Consider the following 19,118-nt stretch of genomic DNA (forward strand, 5'->3'; position numbering starts at 1 on the left):
CGAGGGGTCCAGCTCGGCTCGCGGCAATCAGGTGCCGTTGGAATGCGACCGTCCGAAGAGAAAAACAAAACAAATTTTTATGCCCTCCCCTCCCCCTACCCCTCTCTGCCCATCGTTCCCTCCTCTCTTCTTTTCGGCTTTCTCGTTCGCTTGTGCTCCTCGTTCTAGTCCCCCACCTCCCGTGAGTCGGCCTCCTCGGGAGAAACATTAGGCATTACTTAAGGGCCACAGTCCTCCAACCATAGCGGAGGAAGGGTACCTACTGCTGGCTTCCCTTTTGCTCTCTGTTCGAGGCGCTCGCTTTGGCGGTAGAAAAAAGGACGATTTCACGCTGCGAATTGTCCACGGCTCGTTCTGGGGGCCTCTCATTTACGGAGGTAACGATTCCCTTATCGATCTCGTGCCGGAACGAGGATAGCTGGTTATCGGTGTCGGCTATAGGCTGCCTGCTGCCCGTGCACTGGCCATCCGCCCTCTTCCTCTTCTTCGTCCACGTTTCGACGATCTGCCGATCCCCGTTTCGAGGCCGTACCGCCAGCCAGATCGCTCGGGGATTAAGATGTGACTGGGACGAGCTCGGTTCGTTGTTTCGGGGAAAATTGATTTGCAACCAGTTTAGCGTGAACGATGGAATTACCGTTGGCTGCTGGCGGGTCGGGGGCTTTGCTGGAACCTGGTTGATCGATGTTTGCTGAAAGTCGAATCGCTACTTGGAACGATACTCTTTTTTCCTACCGGCTGACCGAGCCTCGTTGCGAAGCCGAGTCGTGCTATATCCGACTCTGTTCTCCTCCTCTTCTCTTTTAGTCGCTTTCTCTTCATCTTTTTCGTCCTTTTCTTGTTTTTGTTCCCGGCAGGATATTAATTAAGGGTTTCGCAATCTAGATCGCAAGTAACAGGTTACGTTTTACGCGCGTTGTTACGTTGTTTGAATGATCGAGTGGAATTTTAATCTTTCCTACTGTGCTTGCGAGAAGCTAATATCGGAATGGTAATTTTTACGATAGCGAGAATTTAATAATACGGTTTTGGAAAAAAAGGGAGAAGCTTATATCGAAGATACGTTTTGATTTTGAATCTTGCGTTTCTTATACGATCAAAATATTTGTTGATCGTTCGTTGCTTTTGGTAGTTCTGCTATGCTTTGTCAAGGAACTTGTACGACAGCAACGATATATTTCCAAAGGTGCATTGTAGACCGATATTCGGAGAATGGAACGGTTGTAGAGGAATTTAGGCAATGTCTAGGTAGACAATTAGGGAAGACAAGTTTGGGCCGGTGCTTCGGTTCGAAATTTATCGTAAACGAACAGGTTACTCAGTTTACGGAGATTATCGGCATTTTACCTTTTCCGCTGTTTTCTAAAGTTTTACCTTTCGTGGTTGAACAGAGAGATAAGGAGAAGAGGTCTACCTCGAAATAAGAGGATAATTACTTTTAAGCGAGGTAGTTGCGCAAAAGGAAAACAACGAAGCGTATGTATCGTATCGACGATATGATTTTCTATTTCGCTAAGAATATTTACAGAAACGAATATTTATAATAATTAAACATTACGAACATAATATTCCAGTTTTATATTAGGCGAGAGAAAAGTTTGCAACTATAGTGATCTATGTTGATACATAATATAGGAATATGTTAATTTATATATGCGCTATAGGAATTTGTAAAGAAGCAATTTTTATAATTAATACATATTTGCCTTTCATACTTTTTAGTTAACTAATAAAGAATCTAATCACAGAAAATTATACTCCTGCTGTTCATTTAACGTTCGTTCGAAACATTTTCCGCTACAATTAACAGTTTCGACGATATTTCAGGTTCTAATTCTTATGATGCAATATATGTACAAAACTATGTTAACAGCTATATTTAAAAAAAAATGTGTGCTCTTTATGACCAAAGTAATCTCTAGTACATCGACAGTGTCCATAGAAGCGAAATTGTTAGCTTAATAGGCAGTACAGCGTTATTCCCCGTTACTTTCCCCGAAAGTATTGTAAACCTAAGTACCTTCCTATTATTCTTCGCTTTCCAGTCATTTCGATGTTACGTATCTACGATAAGTAACGATGCGCTTTATTTATTTCCCTTTTCTCGCGACTCACGGCCCCATTACACGCCTATACCGATGCATTACACCATCGTACTATCGTTTCCTAACATCGTGAACGACAAAAAAAAATCTCTTTTTTCTTAAGATCCAACGATGGACGCTTTTACGAAGGGAATCGTCGAAAGGATGTTTACAAAAGTTATCTCAGCTATCGGTATCCGGCCGAAGGATAATGAGTAAAAGCGCTTTACCCCGGGTGAACCAGCTAATTGCCATTCGACAATCCCGTCGTAAATCTACGTTTACGTTTCGTTTCGTCAGATTCGCTCGGTCGTTATCGGTTAATGAGACGCTTTTTCTCGATCTGCAGATCATCATGTTCCGGGAGTGAGGCATGAGCGCGGCAAAAGGCTATGGTTTGACGTCTCCGAGGTACCACCGGGGGAACACATAATCAGTGCAGAGCTCAGGCTCTATCGCAGCATGGACGTGAAGAATCGGAGGAATCGCGGATCGTACATGATCACAGCCTACCGGGTCTTGAGAACCGAAGACGGGTGAGTCTTGTAAAAGGGGCTTGTTTGCATGTGACGCGATTTACTCGGGCTGTCAGTTCAAAGTTAGGGATAATCTGCTTTCAGCGAGGATTATACGAGGTGTCCTTTAAGTATGTGGCTCTTTCTAACTCTTTAAGAGCCAAGATATACGGGACATTTATCGTAATAGTTGCCACGGTCGTTCGGATCTTTGTTCCGATAATTTAGAAAATCTTATCGAGTCGAAAAAGTAGTCGGCAAATTGCATTATTAATTTTCTTATTAGTTTCTTCGATAAGAAATCAAATGACGTATTTGCTTTCAAGATTCTAACTTTCTACGCAAGAAGTGAAAACGTTAAACTAATTCGTTTAGTGCGATTTGGCGAGAATTTCACAGGAATATACCTAATGCCAATGGCGATAAAATTTTAAAGGCGGTTTCCTTCGCAGTAAAACGTAATATATAATAGAGAGCTCGTTATGCGTTAAAAGTAAATGGAATAAGACCATTAACGCTAAAACATAGTACCCTCAAAATTACTTTCGCAATGCTAATTGTCCCGTTAGAGTCATATTTCAATTAAAATTCGTTTTACATACATAAACAGAATTTTTCCTCAGTGGTTTTCAGAGGAAACAGAGGTTTTCTATCGCTCGTATCCCCGAAACACGTGCCATCGAAGGAATGTTGTTTAAAAATCGTAACTAATTTTTCCCACACCTTACACCTTGTTCGAGGCAACAAATTCAAAGACGCCGAATTACGTATTTTTCCTTACGAGCTTGCAATGGAATGTGTTCTTCCCCTGAATGTCATTATCGTGTTAATTGGAATGTCCCGTTTCTGGGAAAAGTGTTTCAGGTATTGTTCCTACCTGCAGCCAGCTCTGACTGGCTACTATTTCGGGGTGAGTAAGGGTGACTGATAGGTTTGAGGTGACCTTTAACTAGCGAGTAGGGCGAAGAGGAGAACGGGGAAGGGGCATGGTGGAAAAACGGTACTCTTTCTCTTCTGTCTTCTTCCGACGTTGGTGAAGCAGATCCCACCCGGGTGGGTGGCTAGACCAATTTCGTGTTCCTTCAGGCAGAGTCCGTGGTTTTTGACATCGTCATCGTGCCTCTAATTAGGCCGTCCTTAAGTCGCCGAAAAAATCTCAGGTATTTGTTCTACCTGTGAGAGTTTCGGGGACCAGCCCACTCGTCTTTCGTCGATTCTACCTTTCTCATTCATATCCAGGGCCGTCTAGCGGCGCACGAATAACGACCAATTCCTTTCTAGAACCACCGACTATATTACGCCATATTTCTTATATATTGGATCATTCCATAGCAATGATACATTTTTTATTACGGATATTAGGTGAAATTAGTCAATAAACGATCAGATACGTATATTTTGCCTCGTTCTCTACAGGTGTCCATCCTTCCGTTAAATTTCCCATTCTTCCTTTGTTACATTTAACCCTCGAACGTTGAAAATCCTTACCTGTGAAAAGGTAAACGCGTATTTTGTGTCTTCTCTGATTCCTTTTAAGCATAAACGCTGCAAAGGTAAAACGAAATGTTCTAAAGCTACCTACTATTTTTGACCAATTCACCTGTAATTCAAAAGTTACACCGCGATACTATTCCCAAAATATTCTCTACTCCTTTAATTTCAACTATTTCGAAGAGATGCTAGCTCCTGACAATTTCTTAACTCTGAACTTGTTCAATCATCGCGTAAATAACATCATGTTGTTCGATCATCTCAGTTGTTTCTACGGTTCAGGTATTTGATATTTCAGTCTAGTCTTGACGAGCTGCTGTGCGTAGGTACGGTATTTCAAAGTTGACAATGATCTTTTCATCGACTCTTCTCGTTCCTTGTATCGTACTTTCGTTCGATTATCTCTACGATCGAACGATTGTTGTCTTGACGCGGTTCCATTCTTATCCCCGTTGAATTGGATCTCTCGAAAGGACGATTTATCTCGATAGACGCGACAGACCGACGGTTTCAGCAAGCAACGCAAGCTGCTCGGTTCGCGTCCACGTGTCCGCTTCTCAGACGAGAAAGACCGTATAGCGGATGGCGACAGCTAGTCTAGAGCCATCCCTGTCTGATACTTCCGTAGACTTTGGTACTGTGACCTGACCGATATACAGGCCCCCGACAGGAAACGCTATTCCGTAAATTGAGGTAAATTAGCCGTGGAGACGGGCTCCGAGCGAGGAGTTAAGAGCACGAGTTACTTGGTGTGCCTACGCAGTTACACGCACGCAGCCACTCCACCTCCTCTTCCTTCTCCTCCTTCTACTCTTTCTTCTTCGGCTTCTTCCGTCAAACTCGATGCGTGACGCATCCTCCTCCACCTCTTTATCCTCCTCCACCTTCTGGTCCAGCCGAGACAAGCTGGCGACTCTGGTTTCTTACGTGTGCGCACCAGGTTTCCATAAGAGTTCTCCTGTGGTAGGGATACCAGGCCGCGTCAGCTGTCTCTGGACCATGATAAGAGGACTTCTCTGACGAAAGTCAGACAGTGACACTTGCCGTAACGAGCTTCAGGGTCTCGTGCTTTTAGTCTCAATTAGCAATTCATAAATTTTTCTCGCTTGCCGCCGTTTCTTGGACGGCTGTTCTCGCTCCGTTTCGCCAGTTTATGGGGTTCACGTGTCGTATTCGTTTAGTTGGAAAGATCAATTGTTCCTTTTTTGTCCTTCTCATTTTAACTTTATTTATATCGTATTAATTTAATATAAACGGAGTACTCTATAAGTAGAATGTAATAGAATATTCTATAAATTTATCATATACATTGTTACTTGTCGAAATATTTGTCTAATACTTCTGTAATTCCTATTAATCGTAATAAGTAGAAGTGAAAAATTCGTCAAAATGAGTTACGTGTCGCATTACTGAATTTCGAATGATTAATAACGCAATAGTAACAAATACAGTAATATCCTAGCATAAATGTGATTATAAATGCATTAGATGATCATATAGAATTACGTGTACCGTTCTGATAACGCTGTTATCGCAGTTTTACAATCGCTGCCAATTATTGTATCTTATTTTAGCGTATGTACATATTTATATATACACTCGTGCACGCGTATTAAACGCAATTGAAATTTTACGATAATTATAATTCCGCAATTTGATACCGCTATTTTGTTTCAATATTTTGTTTTCATTCTGAATTTATCTCTATCACACGCGTTTTTATCATTTTTCACCGATCGTTTATCTATTCACGCTTCGCATTCAAGAAATTGTTAAGATTCAATCGGTATTTATCATCGAGCAATGGTATTCAATTTGCCGCGGAAAAAATTGATGTTTGTCTTTGTGCCTGTTTATCACAATGTAACGGCTGCACTTTGAAATTCAAATATACATAATACCTCAGGAAAGCTAAAAGTTGATTGATAATCGCGAGACATCTTCATCAATGCTTACGTTTATGAATGCACAGCTGCGAGGCTGAAATGTATTCAATTCTACGCTTTGCAATTCAGGAATTCACACTCGGCCGAAGGAAAACAATTTAACAGCCGCATCTGTTACAACACATTAAGAGAATTAATTTCAGTAAACAAACATTTCGTATCGCCAACAATACGTTATCGTGAACGTGAAACAAAACGTATATCAATTATTTCCAAGAACATCAATACATTTTAGAATTCGCTGTGAAATTATTAATCATTCGTTCGAAACTAATACCAAATTTCTTCTTCGTTTAAAGAGAAAAATATTTTTAAATAAATCGAGATCGACGGGAGGGAAACAAATTTTACAACCTTAGAGTCGAGTGAATTCTAATAAACTAGCAAGCACATTGTGAATCTTCTTTTAAACAGAAAAGTAATTTTAAATAAATCGAGATCGACGGGAACCTTAGGGTCGAGTAAATTCTAATAAATTGGCAAGCACATTGTGAATCTGCAATAACGTGCGAGACATAAAATTCGTTACACGTACCTCGAAGCTATTAAAGATAATGTCAAATCGATCGAGATTAAAGGAAAGAAGAAAATCCTGGAACGTCCGAGAGAATTAATAAATATTTAGCGTAGGATAATATCACGATACTTCGAGGTAGCAAGAGCTTCGTAATTTATTAAAAATTCTTCCACGCGTAAACAAACCGTAAACGAACAAACCGAGATAAAAGAAAGGGAAAAAGACGGAAAGAAAATGGATAATGCGTACAATCTCCGGTGATAAATTTATGCGGGAACGTTCGTCCTGCGTCTGTATACAGTTTTAGCGTTCTCAATTATTCAATTATGGGAACGATAATCAGTCCCGGGAAAAAGATAAATGCGTCGTTTAAGGAATGTCTTTGACCGTGGAGATCGGAGATGAGCCCGTTCGCTCAATGAACAATGATTAGTGTGTTTCGCTGAAATCATATTGACACGAGCCACGTGCAAGATAGATTTGCGCGAATTGTCGAGTCACGATCGAGGACGAATTATGGCAAATAGTCGTATATGCTTCGTCGTACGATGTATATCACGGTTAGCGTGCTTACGTAAGAATCAGTGGTTTTCTATTGATCGATTTTATCGATGAATTGCGCGATTCGAAACCGTGCAACGATAGAGAAACAATATACGTCTTTGACCATCTGCTGTTGAATCTTGGTGTTTGCCAATTAACACACTTTGCTATTATCGCTAATTGTCAGGATATACATATGTACGTTATCGCTTAAATGTATCCGATCGTTTCTTGATCGATAATAGCATCTACGATTACTCTATTTTCTGCTATCGTTATACTCGTATATAGCAGAATATATTTTTCTGTTTTAACGTATTTTATCTGACACGTACGTATTTAGTATGGACAAGATTTAATTTTTATTATCAGCAAAAATTGTTAGACGTATTTCGATGTAACGTTACACTTTAGAGATATTGCGATAATGGAAAGAGTACTTTGATAGAAAATTTCAGTGTATAATATGTCAAGCATCCTATTACATCTTCAATGATAACTTTAACATCTTCAGACACGAATATGTTAAGACCACAAACGGATATTCGTTTCTTATTTTTTAGCCTTATTCGTTTCACGTTATGTCCTTAGATACTAATCGAGACGGACAATATCGGTAAATATTTTGAAATGTTCGAAGGAAAAAAATAAAATTTACCATTACCACATCTCTGTATCTTTTGGGATCGTCGTTAAAAAGTAACTTCGATTTCTAATTCGTGGCTTTCGGAAATAGATGGTAAATATAGCAGACGATGAATATCATTTAAACTATTAATTTTCCTACTTTCGTAACATTCGCGTAGATATTATTACTAAAAACCGATCAAGACGTTCAGGTATTTACGAGCAGCCGTGTAGTGAACAGCGCAGCTAATAGTGTCTATTAACAATTCATAGTTTTTGCATAGAGTGAGAAAATATTTGAAGTTTCGTTTGAAGAAGCGTAAAAATTTTGTAGAGGTGCGAGGATGGAAGATGTTTGTTTTGATCAGCGAGATAATTTCCATGTGACGTGTGTTGTCTGTATGATGTCCACACAACTGCGTGTTAACGTAATGAGTAACGCGAGTTTTCCTTGATGTATGCAAGGAAAATCGCAGGGATATTAGTGACACCGAGCATTTAGCGGTTAATGCGTTGCAATGCTTAGAGCTTATTGTTAGTCAGAAGGTAACATTACCACTAGAATAGAATCTTTGACACATACTGTTTTGAAAACTTAACTCTGTTTTACATATTATTTTGCTCGGCTACTTTGCCTTAATACTAGGCTTCCGTTAAATAATAGTCACAATTCTGATATATTTATAACAAATCGATATTTGTTATAAATCCAGTTACGTCGAACATTTCGAAATTTCCAAGTAATCGCCAATCCGAATAATCCGAATATTAAGACGACAAAGTTAAATAAATCTTTTGAATCAGTTTTATACCTTTTATAGACAAAGTTACAAAACAAAAACAAAAAAAAAAAAGAAAACATTGGAAACACTGGCGAAGTAGCGATGCCTTAAGCCTCGTTACGATAAATAATATACATACTTTTAATAGAAATTTTCACAGTTGCTGTATTCGTCGTATTATATACGACTGTATTTTTCATGTTGTAGGACAAGGGAGTTGCAATACGTAGATGCAGTGAATACGACGACAGGAAAAGAGGGGTGGTTGACATTAAACGTTAGCGAGCCTCTCGATCATTGGGTGAATAATCCTGATGGAAACAAGGGATTGTATCTGTCAGTACATCCCGCAGATCGTTCTGGTGAGTAAAAATTTACTATCTTGCAATTACTACTTCTGTGCTGTACAAAGTTTTATGATCTTCTATTTATGGCTTTCCTTACATTACGCGTCTACTGAAGTCTATTCGTTGACTTTCGATCAAACAGAGGAAGTTTTTAATGAAAATGATAGAAATATCGAATAGTTTAATACTCTATGGTAATATCGCAATATAATGATCATCTATACAATACCTTTTTAAATCGCGATAGTTCGTAAAATATTGTTTATTTAAGTAGAAAAAGCTTTTGAATAAGTTCGGTTGGTAACTGTTGCATTTATGGAAATTTATAGGCAAATCTTTGGAGCACAATGTAATCGAAATGAGAAATTATTTTCGATATAACATAGGAGGCTAATTTTAAAATATTCTGCCTGTGATTTATCTTTCGATAGTCTGCGGAACATCGCAGAAACAGTCCATCCTGTGGGTTTTGCTAAGCTTCAGTGTCCAGTAATTGAGCGTGCAAACACGTGAATGTGCCATTTATATGCATATTTAACTCGAAATTTTCAAATATTCATTTTTTTTTATGGGGTTGTTGATCTTTTGGGTAGAAGATTATCGAGAATTTCTTAATCGACTTTGATGAAAAAGATAGCTTCGTACTGCTAGCTTAACAGCTACTTCTTCTTCACAGCTACTTTGTTCCCTGTAAGTCAAACGAAACGCGGTCTCGAATCCTAAAGTTCTACATCGCTGGATATATCCTTTCAAAATGTCGCTGTGAATGTTATCTTTCAATATTCTTTCGTTCGCGCATTCAGATTTTTGTTCTATGATCCAAGATCCTCAACTTCGATTACACGAATTGTCTCCGTTTCGTGAAAATTCGTAAAAGTATTAACACGATATTTTCGATAAAACGATTCACATAAATTCGAAAGCGTCTCTGTTTACGTGAAAGGACACGAAAGGATCGTAGGATGGTGTACGCAGAGCCGGTGTTCGACTAACGAGTAACAAGACGCGGCGCACGCTTCCTATTGAGCAATAGATCGTGGCTAATAAACGCTTCGGGGTCAGAAGTTCGACGCGGTGAATTCCGGGCATTTCTTGTACACCTGGCAGAGCAGAGAAGGCAGTCTCCGCGGATGTGTACAGGTATATGCTTTCTCGAGCGTACACCTGTTCCACGCTCTCACTCCCATGCTGAAAAGCGTTCCTTGCTCTCGCACGCTGTGCCTTCGGTCCTGTACGCGACCGATCGGCTAGCGATGGCTTCGTATCAGGCCTCGGGCCTTTCCACCTTTCCGGTCCATTTCTCTTCCTCGGAGCTCGCTCGTGCACGTGCAGTCCGTTTCGTGGAATATACCCACAATTATTTTCTATTTGTCACCGATTATTTTCTATTTGTCACTGATTATTTTCTACGCGCGAGTTATGCGCCAGATCGATGCCTCGAGAGCGCTCGTACGTCTCGTTCAACCGATTTTTTCCACGTCTTTTATGCGACAGCGATGTACTTGTTAGGCGTAATTGAGGCGTATCCGACGAATAAATTTATTTCCGACGAAATTGATCTTCTATTTTTCGTTCAATTTATTCATTTCCTCGGCGAAGATTAATATTTCATTCTTCATTTCATTTATCCTGACAGACGGAGACAGTTTTCTTTATAAATAGCTTATATAGAAATACGTTAGTTCGCGATAGATCCGCGAGGAACCGGAAACGTTAAGATTTTTAGTATGAAACGAGGAAACGTTGATACGAAACGAAACGTAACGAAACGACGAGAGACGAAACGCAGAGGGAAATGGAGGGAGTGGATGGTTTGCGAATCGAGGACGTAGATCTTGCTCGCTTCTTGCGAATTTTCGTGCGTCACTCGAGGTCCTTCCTACTGCTAGCCAGCACGAATACATCATCGACAAGAGGCCAAGCCGTGGCGTCGTCTTGTCTTCCTATACTGGCGAGATGTGCGTGCGTGGGATTTAGCCCGAGGAACGGACAAAGTCCGGCTGTGAGACTATACGAGAGAAACGGAGAACGATATACGTGAACGGAGTGAAGACCCAGATGGTGAGATAAGGACGCCCCTGAATCCAATTCTGCCACCGAATCTTAGATGAGAATCGTCACGAGGCGTACGAGGGAAGATTACCTTGATTTGATTCTTTAGATAAGCTACACCTGTTGGCTGGCCCACGAACCGATGAGCTTTAGATCATTGATGATTTTCGTTTCTTTGCACGGTCGTCGAGCCAGATCTCCTCACCGATCTGGGAACGGTGGTAGCCTTGGCCGATTAAATCTCACCGGGATAACGTACGAAATACAACCAGCTACAGAGATCTCGGACTAATATTCCCGACGAACATGTGTTTTCTCGGTATATTCGAGTGCCAGAGATGAGATTCGTCGATGATCTTCGTATCAGGCTATCCTTCGTTTAAGGAGCTATCGACTCGTCGGATGAATAGGATCTCGAGAATCCTCGAAAATCCTTCTCATCGCTCTTTAACTATGTTTGTTTCGATTATTTCCATGTGGACGTTGCTTGATCAATTCTGCATCGTTGATCGTTACTTGGCCTCCGAATTGTATTTATTTCTACGTTAAAGAGAAATCTTCGACACGCTCTCGTGCGCGTACGTACGTAATTCTTTGTACATCGATGGAAATTCGAGCGTGGTTGGTCGATACGAGCGAATAACCTTGTACGATCTATTCGTCAATGGAGTTTTATCTGTACTGGCTGGCTTGCAATCCGTTTTGTTGTTACACGTTGTAGAATAAATCGATCGCGTTGAATAAGTGCCGGTTGCGTTCGATATTCCGAAGGAAAGATCGAGATAGGGCGCCTTGGATTACCGACATCGACGCAGTAATTGGATCACGATTGTTGAATAATTGAATAATGTTAGAATGCTTTATATCGCGTTCCACCTAATTTTCTTGCAAAACTCCTGTCAGTCTAGCGGGAATACACGTTGCAACGTGAAATTAAATTATCGTTTCAGGCCTGAAACGATCCAGCGAAATAATTACACCGATCCCTGCCTATCCAGTTGTCGGAATCGAAGCATCTAGTCTTTTACCAAGCTATTAACGATTATCCTTTCTCTTTATGGCGATCAATCGGAAATTGAATTTCTTCGCGCACAAAACAGTAACAACATAATCGCTGTAATAACGACGCAGTGCTTTTTGTGAAATTCTATCGATCATTCAGCATCCTTAACTTTAACGAGAACCATCGAATTATTTAACATTCTATGATTAAAAAGGAACCAGTATCTATCTTCCTACCGATTCGACTTTTGATGCTGAGATTTTATGCATACAAGGGTACGAGCATCAAACACTCCACTCTGTCTGTATGTGCTTCGCGTATTCTATGCTGGAAAAGAACTAACAGGGCCGTTAAATACTTCACTTGGAACCAACATCTTCCCTCGAGCACTACTTAAAAACCACGATTCATCTTGTTCCCGAGATTCGAAGACCGATTCTTCTACGAAAGGAAGCTCAAACAAAAAGCAAAAAAAAAAAAGAAAAGAAAAGAAAAGACGAAATAAACGTGGAAAGAAGAGGGAATAAAAGTCAGTCGGTGGCAGTAACTAACAAGCATCAGGCGAATGTTCAACCCAGCATCTTCCATTTGATGTCTCAGTTTAAATCCCTTGTCGGCAGAATTTCGAACTTTGAAACTTATTTCATCGTTTCGCTCAGTTTTCGTCGCCGACGAAGATGATTGAAAAACGTCCAACGAAAAGAACCGGGCGATTTATGATCGTCAATCGCGAAAAATATATAAATTAGAAATCTAATAGTTTAGATTTTTATTTGTTTAGCGATCTCGAGACCAACGATTCAACGATATTCTATTCTATGATTAACAGGTGTGCTGACGATACCTGACGAGGAAAATTATTCTTTTCTTTTTAGTACACGCTTTTAAATGAAAGTGATTATTTTTTGTTTTTTAATTTCTATTTTTTACTCTTTCGTCACTGTGAGATAAGAAGATTCTTCCAGATTTCTACTCGGCTAATTAACAGTCGCCGGCAGACTGTTATTTTCAATAAAAGAAATTGTCAATTTTCTGAAATTATATCGTAACGTCGTCGGAAATGAGCGTGTGTTCCAAATTTCAGCTTTCTAGCTGGTCTGGAAGTGGGTGAAATTTCGTTTACAAAAATTACACTCAGACAGACAGACAAACAGAGAAGTAAGCCAAATACATAAAAAGCATTAAAAAATTGCTGACGTTTGCTAACGTGAATTTGCTTCCATGGAAACGCGAAGAACGCAAGGGCAGTAAATGGTACGTTTCCACGTGGCACAAAGTCATGACTTTCCTCTCGAAGAGGAAGGGAGGGAGGCAGCAGTAGAATGTACTGCTCTAACATTCAGTGTCATGACTGTAAAGTCACGATTTAGTGTCACGTGTAAATGTACCTCAAGCCTTAAGCAAGTATAAACAGTTGAAAGCATTCGCAACAACGTGTTGATGATAGCATTACCATTAATCGTTGCCCATGTCCCGAGGAACGATCGTTTTGTTCTACGAAACACGTATACGTATGGCTGGGATTAATTTCGATGCAAGTTAATTTCGGTAATTTCGGTACAAGACACTCGTGGAATTAGATTACTCTTCGTTTCTACATAACGTTTCATCTTACGAATTTACAACGAATATGAATTAAACAAGCTGATTTCGAATCTCAGAATGAATATTTGTAAACTTGAAAAACGTACCTCTCACGTATATTTACATATTATTATGTGAAATATTATGTAAAAGTAATACGCTTGTACTGTAAAGATAAGAAACGTCGAAAACTAGAAGTAAGAAAAATGACACACATATTTATACGCGTGTATTTCTGGTTAAAGTACTCTTAATAAATTGAAATCTACTTGGTCAAGGTTCGATCATACTCGAAGACATGGCTCGTGTTTCTCTATTGCTCCTACTTTCTCACGTTACAGTTCGAACGTATCCTTTTTTCCTTCCAAGTACGTACGTACGTACGAAATGCATGGAACTTTCTAGTCAGATTCGAATCTATTTACGATGCGCTTGATCTCCTCTCTGCGAATGGGCTTTTGCTCGCAAACATTTGCTTCGTGGAGAGGATACTTGGCAAGTGTTTCAATGCGAATGATCGCGAACATTAGCAAACGTTTATTGGAGACGTTGGTTCGGTGGTAAACAGAGTTAAGAATCAGTGTTGGTGATCTTGGAGGAACGGCGCGTGTCTAGCTTGTAATCGTTGTATCCTCGGCGCGATACGCGCAGGTAACACTTGAGAGGTCTGCCATAACGACATCGTGGATATTAAACGAGGCACGTTTCAGCACGAGAACGAGGCATTGGGACGGTCATGTATACGCGAGAGCTTGAAATGCCTATGTATTCGTGCGTACAGTTTGTTGTTTGCCGCGCCTAGATCATTTCGTTGCTTGCCTCTCTCACCTCCATACGCCTCCTCCTCTTCCTCCTCACCGGTTTCTCTCTCTCCCCACGTCGATCCTCCTCTTACCCTCCTCGCACCTGTATATTTTCTCTCTTTCTCACTCCTCTCTGCTTCTCTGCTCCTCTCCTTCGCGAGCACAACCGGTTTATCTTTGATCATTCAATATAAAACACAAGATCGGAGGCGCACACCTCTGCGCGCGTTCACGTATCCACAGGTATACGTTGCATACATCGAAAGAGCCACGATTCCGTTCCTCGGTAATTCTTCCCTCTCGCTGTTTCTCCTTCTCTTATTCCCTGCGCGACGTCTTTCTCTTCCTTTGACTTTTGGCTCCTCTTTGGTTCGTCTTGTCCACTCGGTTCGTCTCCTCCCAATCCCTCGCGTTGATCCCTCTTTTTCTCCCGTTCTATCCCCTGCAGGCGCGTCCCTCTTGCGACACGCATTCGCACGCATACTCTACGCTCCTCTCCTACTTTTTCTTCTCCCTCTTCTTCATCTTCTCCTTCTCCTTCCTCTTCGTGTTCTGCTTCTTCTCCTTCTTCTTCTTCTTCTTCTTCTACTTCGTCTCGTTTGGTTAAGAGCCCCTCGGTTTGTTTGCACTGGTTCGCCGTGACGCGGACGCGCGCGCGGCTCCTCACCGTCCGCCTCCTGGCCAGAGGAAGTTTCCTCCGGTTGCAGAAAACCAGATGCTTTCGAAAGTATAGCCGCGGCTATCTCTCCGCTTCTAAAGACCGGCTACACACCTCCGCGTGATACGCCCACGCGTGTGCGTCTAACTGCGTGCTCGGTCGCTCGCTCGCTCGCTCTTGAGACTTGCGACACCTTGCTATCACCGCGAAACGAAAACGAGCCTTTGTCAGATGCCTTCGGATTTATCCAGCCGATTTTTATCGTCCCATCGAAATTTCAAGGCAGAGACGATGATCATTGATTTTAGAAAGTTCGTGCATCTTTCCTAACGCCGTGATCTGTTATAGAAACTCGCGATCTCATTAGAACGTATCGTCTCATTCCTACGTGTTTCGAAGATTCTCGTCGGCAAGTTTTCAGAATTTTCTTACCTAACTGCGTGATTTTCTGTATGATAGTACCGATCGAAGGATACGTTCGTGCGAACGATAGTAATAATATCTTTATCGTATCAATCACGTTGATATATATATATTAATCACGGGAGTATTGGTTCATAAAAATCACTTAAAAATATTAGTCTAGCAAAGTATTACGATTCGACGATTATGATATTTGGTAACGACGACGTCGGTTTATCAACATGACGAAGTAATGTTTGCAATTTTGTTACCAAACAGCGTAATACGCTCACTTTTCGCGATCCCAGCTATGTATATTTATTTAAATAGCCGTAATAATATTATTATTTGGCCATGATGTTGTTGGTTTATCGGCAGTTTCCACATCGTTGGCGCGGGTGTTTGAAAAGATGTTCGTGGGTAAATAAATGTTTGGCGATCGTCGTATTTGTCGGGGAATGGGCTAGTGGAGGCTGCGGTTAGCGAATATTCAAGAATACCGTACTCGGTTTCTCTCTTCTTCCGGTGATCTTTTCCACGGGCTCCGAGAGAGCAGATTTTATACGCCGTTTGAGAGAAATGTCCACGATCGTCGTTTTATTGGACAATCAAGGTATTGAGTGGGAAAGAGAGAGAGAAAGAGAGAGAGCGGGAGAAAAGATTATCTATGGCTGAGAGAACTGTAGAAAACTCCACCTAAGAACGGACGATCGTGACGATAGCGTTAATGCTGTGTGTTTTACTCGTACTTATTGCGATGCTAATTCAGCGGTAATAGAGTCACTATCGGGCCATTAACAGAGCAATGACAAAGGTATTTGACTTGTGCGTGGAATGTATGCCAGCTGTGCTGATGTTACGTGCTTTACACTTTTCCCTCTGTTTGTACGACGATCTTTAATCTTTTCGACGACTCGATTGTTTTTTTAACTTTATCGCAACCAGCTTGGTAGACAGATTTATTTATTTAACAAATCACGGCCAGACTTACGAGTACAAGGAAGAAAATGAGTTACGATAATGGATAATAGATGTACGACGAAGAAAACGAAAAACAGATATAAATATAGGAGAAAATTTGAGAACGATATATATATATATATATATATATATATATATATATATATATATATATATATATATATATATATATATATATATATATATATATATATATATATATATATATATATATATATATATATATATATATATATATATATATATATATATATATATATATATATATATATATATATATATATATATATATATATATATATATATATATATATATATATATATATATATATATATATATATATATATATATATATATATATATATATATATATATATATATATATATATATATATATATATATATATATATATATATATATATATATATATATATATATATATATATATATATATATATATATATATATATATATATATATATATATATATATATATATATATATATATATATATATATATATATATATAAGAAAAAAAGACGGACGAAGAAAGTTAAATGATAATGACACTGTAGGAGTTAAATAATTGCAACGTCGATCGCCTTAGCTTATAGCAAGATTCAGAGAAGAGATCGGCTCGATCGAAGATATTATTTGCATAGTTGCATATTCCGATGACGGGATTACAAAAGTTGAGATCACTAGAGAAGACAGATGTTTTTAATATCAGGTACACCCTCTAGTTTCTAAATAAAATTAACAAACTCTATTTCGATGCGATATAACATTTCGTAGTTACAAATATATAAATTGCATTATTTAGTAGCAGTTAAGAGTAACAAATGAAGAAATTATAATTGTGTTCATGATTGCTAGTAATTGCAATTTTTATTTGCTAATTTCCTAAAGGATTTAGCTATAACCGGATGGTATCAAAAAATCCCCTCTTTTCAGGAAAATGTCTTTGTTTCAAAGTTTTGAAAATTTTCCTACATGAAATTCTGTATACTTATTTTCGAAGGGAGAAATTTAGAAGGGAGCCTGATACCATGTTAGGACACTGGCACACGTTTTTAGATCGCGTGAAACGCGTCCTCGAGAGTTGATAATTTTTGATTGAAACGAATCGCGAGATGAGCAAGGTTCCTCCACGTCCTTGACTGTTGAAAGCATTGCGAAAGCGTTGCCGGTTGATCTAGGACTGCCCCTTTGTAGGGAATCGTTTTATCCTTGAACCTCCGGCAGCAAGAGGACACGCCAAGAAATTTGCTTTTTATTACTCTTAATATATGGAAACTGGATCAGAAGGATACGCGGATCGAAGAATCCGTGAAAGACGTATAATCAGCGGCGCATTAGTCGCCTGGAATTACAGTTCCACGAATTTCACACGTTTTCTGCGTACCATCATCGTCTAATCGCAATTTTAATCTTTGTAATTTTAATCTTTGTAAGATTGGATAAATTATTAGATTATTTATAATTTACGAAGCTATTTGCATTGTTAAAAGATACAAGTTATCAGATAACAATATCGAAACTCTGAAAGTGTAAGATTTCTGGGAATGACTTCGATGAAGATCCTGTTCGAGTATCGAAAACTACGATAGGAAACGAGACGATTTATTTAAAATTATCAGTTGCAAATCTTCATTTTTATAACTTTGCATTCGCCTATTAATTGTTTCATTTGTGTTTCGATAAATTTCTCGACTTTGTGACTCTTTCAAATTATTTTATAAATCACCAACGTTATTTTTAGAACGATCAGAGAGTTTCTTCAGCCAATTTCAAAAATTAGATTATTCTAAGAGACACGACAGTGTCGTCAAATGCGCACAACACTCGTCTTCTATTCAGAAACTGCACGAAATTCGTATTCCTGCAATTCCGAGAATAGCAATCATAACGAATTACGTATTCTTACGGTTCAGTTTCCACGCGCATATTAAACGTACCAAAAACCTCGTACCTATCGTAATACCGTTATTAAAATTTACTTTCTAAATGTTCCTTGGATCAATATGCCTGTTCCTAGATATAACGAGATATAATTAACTCGCATTTCTTATTTTAAATTATCGTTAATTCCCTTTTCCTTATTAATCAATTGCAGCGTACCGAGTCATGCGATCAGACAGCCGTTTATCCGAACTACGTTTATTTTACTTTGTTTATACGCTCTCACGTATAACGCGCGTAATTTTGCTAATGCTTTTCTTGGCAGCTCAAATTTCTTTTGCGTTTTAATTCATAATTCCACTACAGGCGCGTGAAAACCACTTCTCACAATCGTTGTTGCTCGACTCGTTCTATCGTTGCTACCATCGTGTTCGGTGCGACATATTTTTATATCCTTTGTATCAACTGCTTCTTCTACCATCCAGATGCTCCTCTTTCTATCAGGAACAGTCACAGCGGAAAATCAGAATTTCTTACGATTGCCAATTTTTACATTATATTCGTAAAAATCTACGTCTACGTAAATATCGGCAGTCTGCGTTCTTTGGTGCTAAATAAAGCCGTATAACGAAACTCGGCGTTTCTGGAGAAAGAGACGGCATAATTCAATCGAATTCGCCACGTGCATTCGGCAAGCGGAGGTTCGTCGACAAGCTGGTAGCCAGTCGATTCTGTAACGGCGCGCAAAGTGCAGCAGCAGGTGTCCGCTGCAATCACGGCAAATGCGCATTCCTGCGAGCCAATTTACTAGCTTTCTCGAACTCGGTACGGTCGTGCTCGTAAGAGGGATCATTTGCATACACGGCAATGCTGGCTCGC

At 39.5% G+C, this 19,118-nt stretch overlaps 1 protein-coding gene and 1 long non-coding RNA gene across 2 annotated transcripts in view; one reads left to right on the forward strand and one right to left on the reverse strand.

Moving 5' to 3' along the window:
- The window catches only part of LOC112213853, a 51,541-nt gene that overhangs the window by 24,015 nt on the left and 8,408 nt on the right, over window positions 1–19,118 (reverse strand). The gene's annotated exons all lie outside the window — the stretch shown is intronic.
- Window positions 1–19,118, forward strand: part of LOC100748431 (protein 60A) — a 42,108-nt gene that overhangs the window by 15,757 nt on the left and 7,233 nt on the right. The window contains exons 2-3 of the mRNA XM_003493968.4: window positions 2,434–2,620; window positions 8,713–8,867. Of these exons, the coding sequence (XP_003494016.1) occupies window positions 2,434–2,620; window positions 8,713–8,867 (342 nt within the window). The remainder of the gene's footprint in view (window positions 1–2,433; window positions 2,621–8,712; window positions 8,868–19,118) is intronic.

Source organism: Bombus impatiens, unplaced genomic scaffold (assembly GCF_000188095.3).
Source record: "Bombus impatiens unplaced genomic scaffold, BIMP_2.2 scf_1445, whole genome shotgun sequence".
In the NCBI taxonomy this organism is placed as follows: domain Eukaryota; kingdom Metazoa; phylum Arthropoda; class Insecta; order Hymenoptera; family Apidae; genus Bombus; species Bombus impatiens.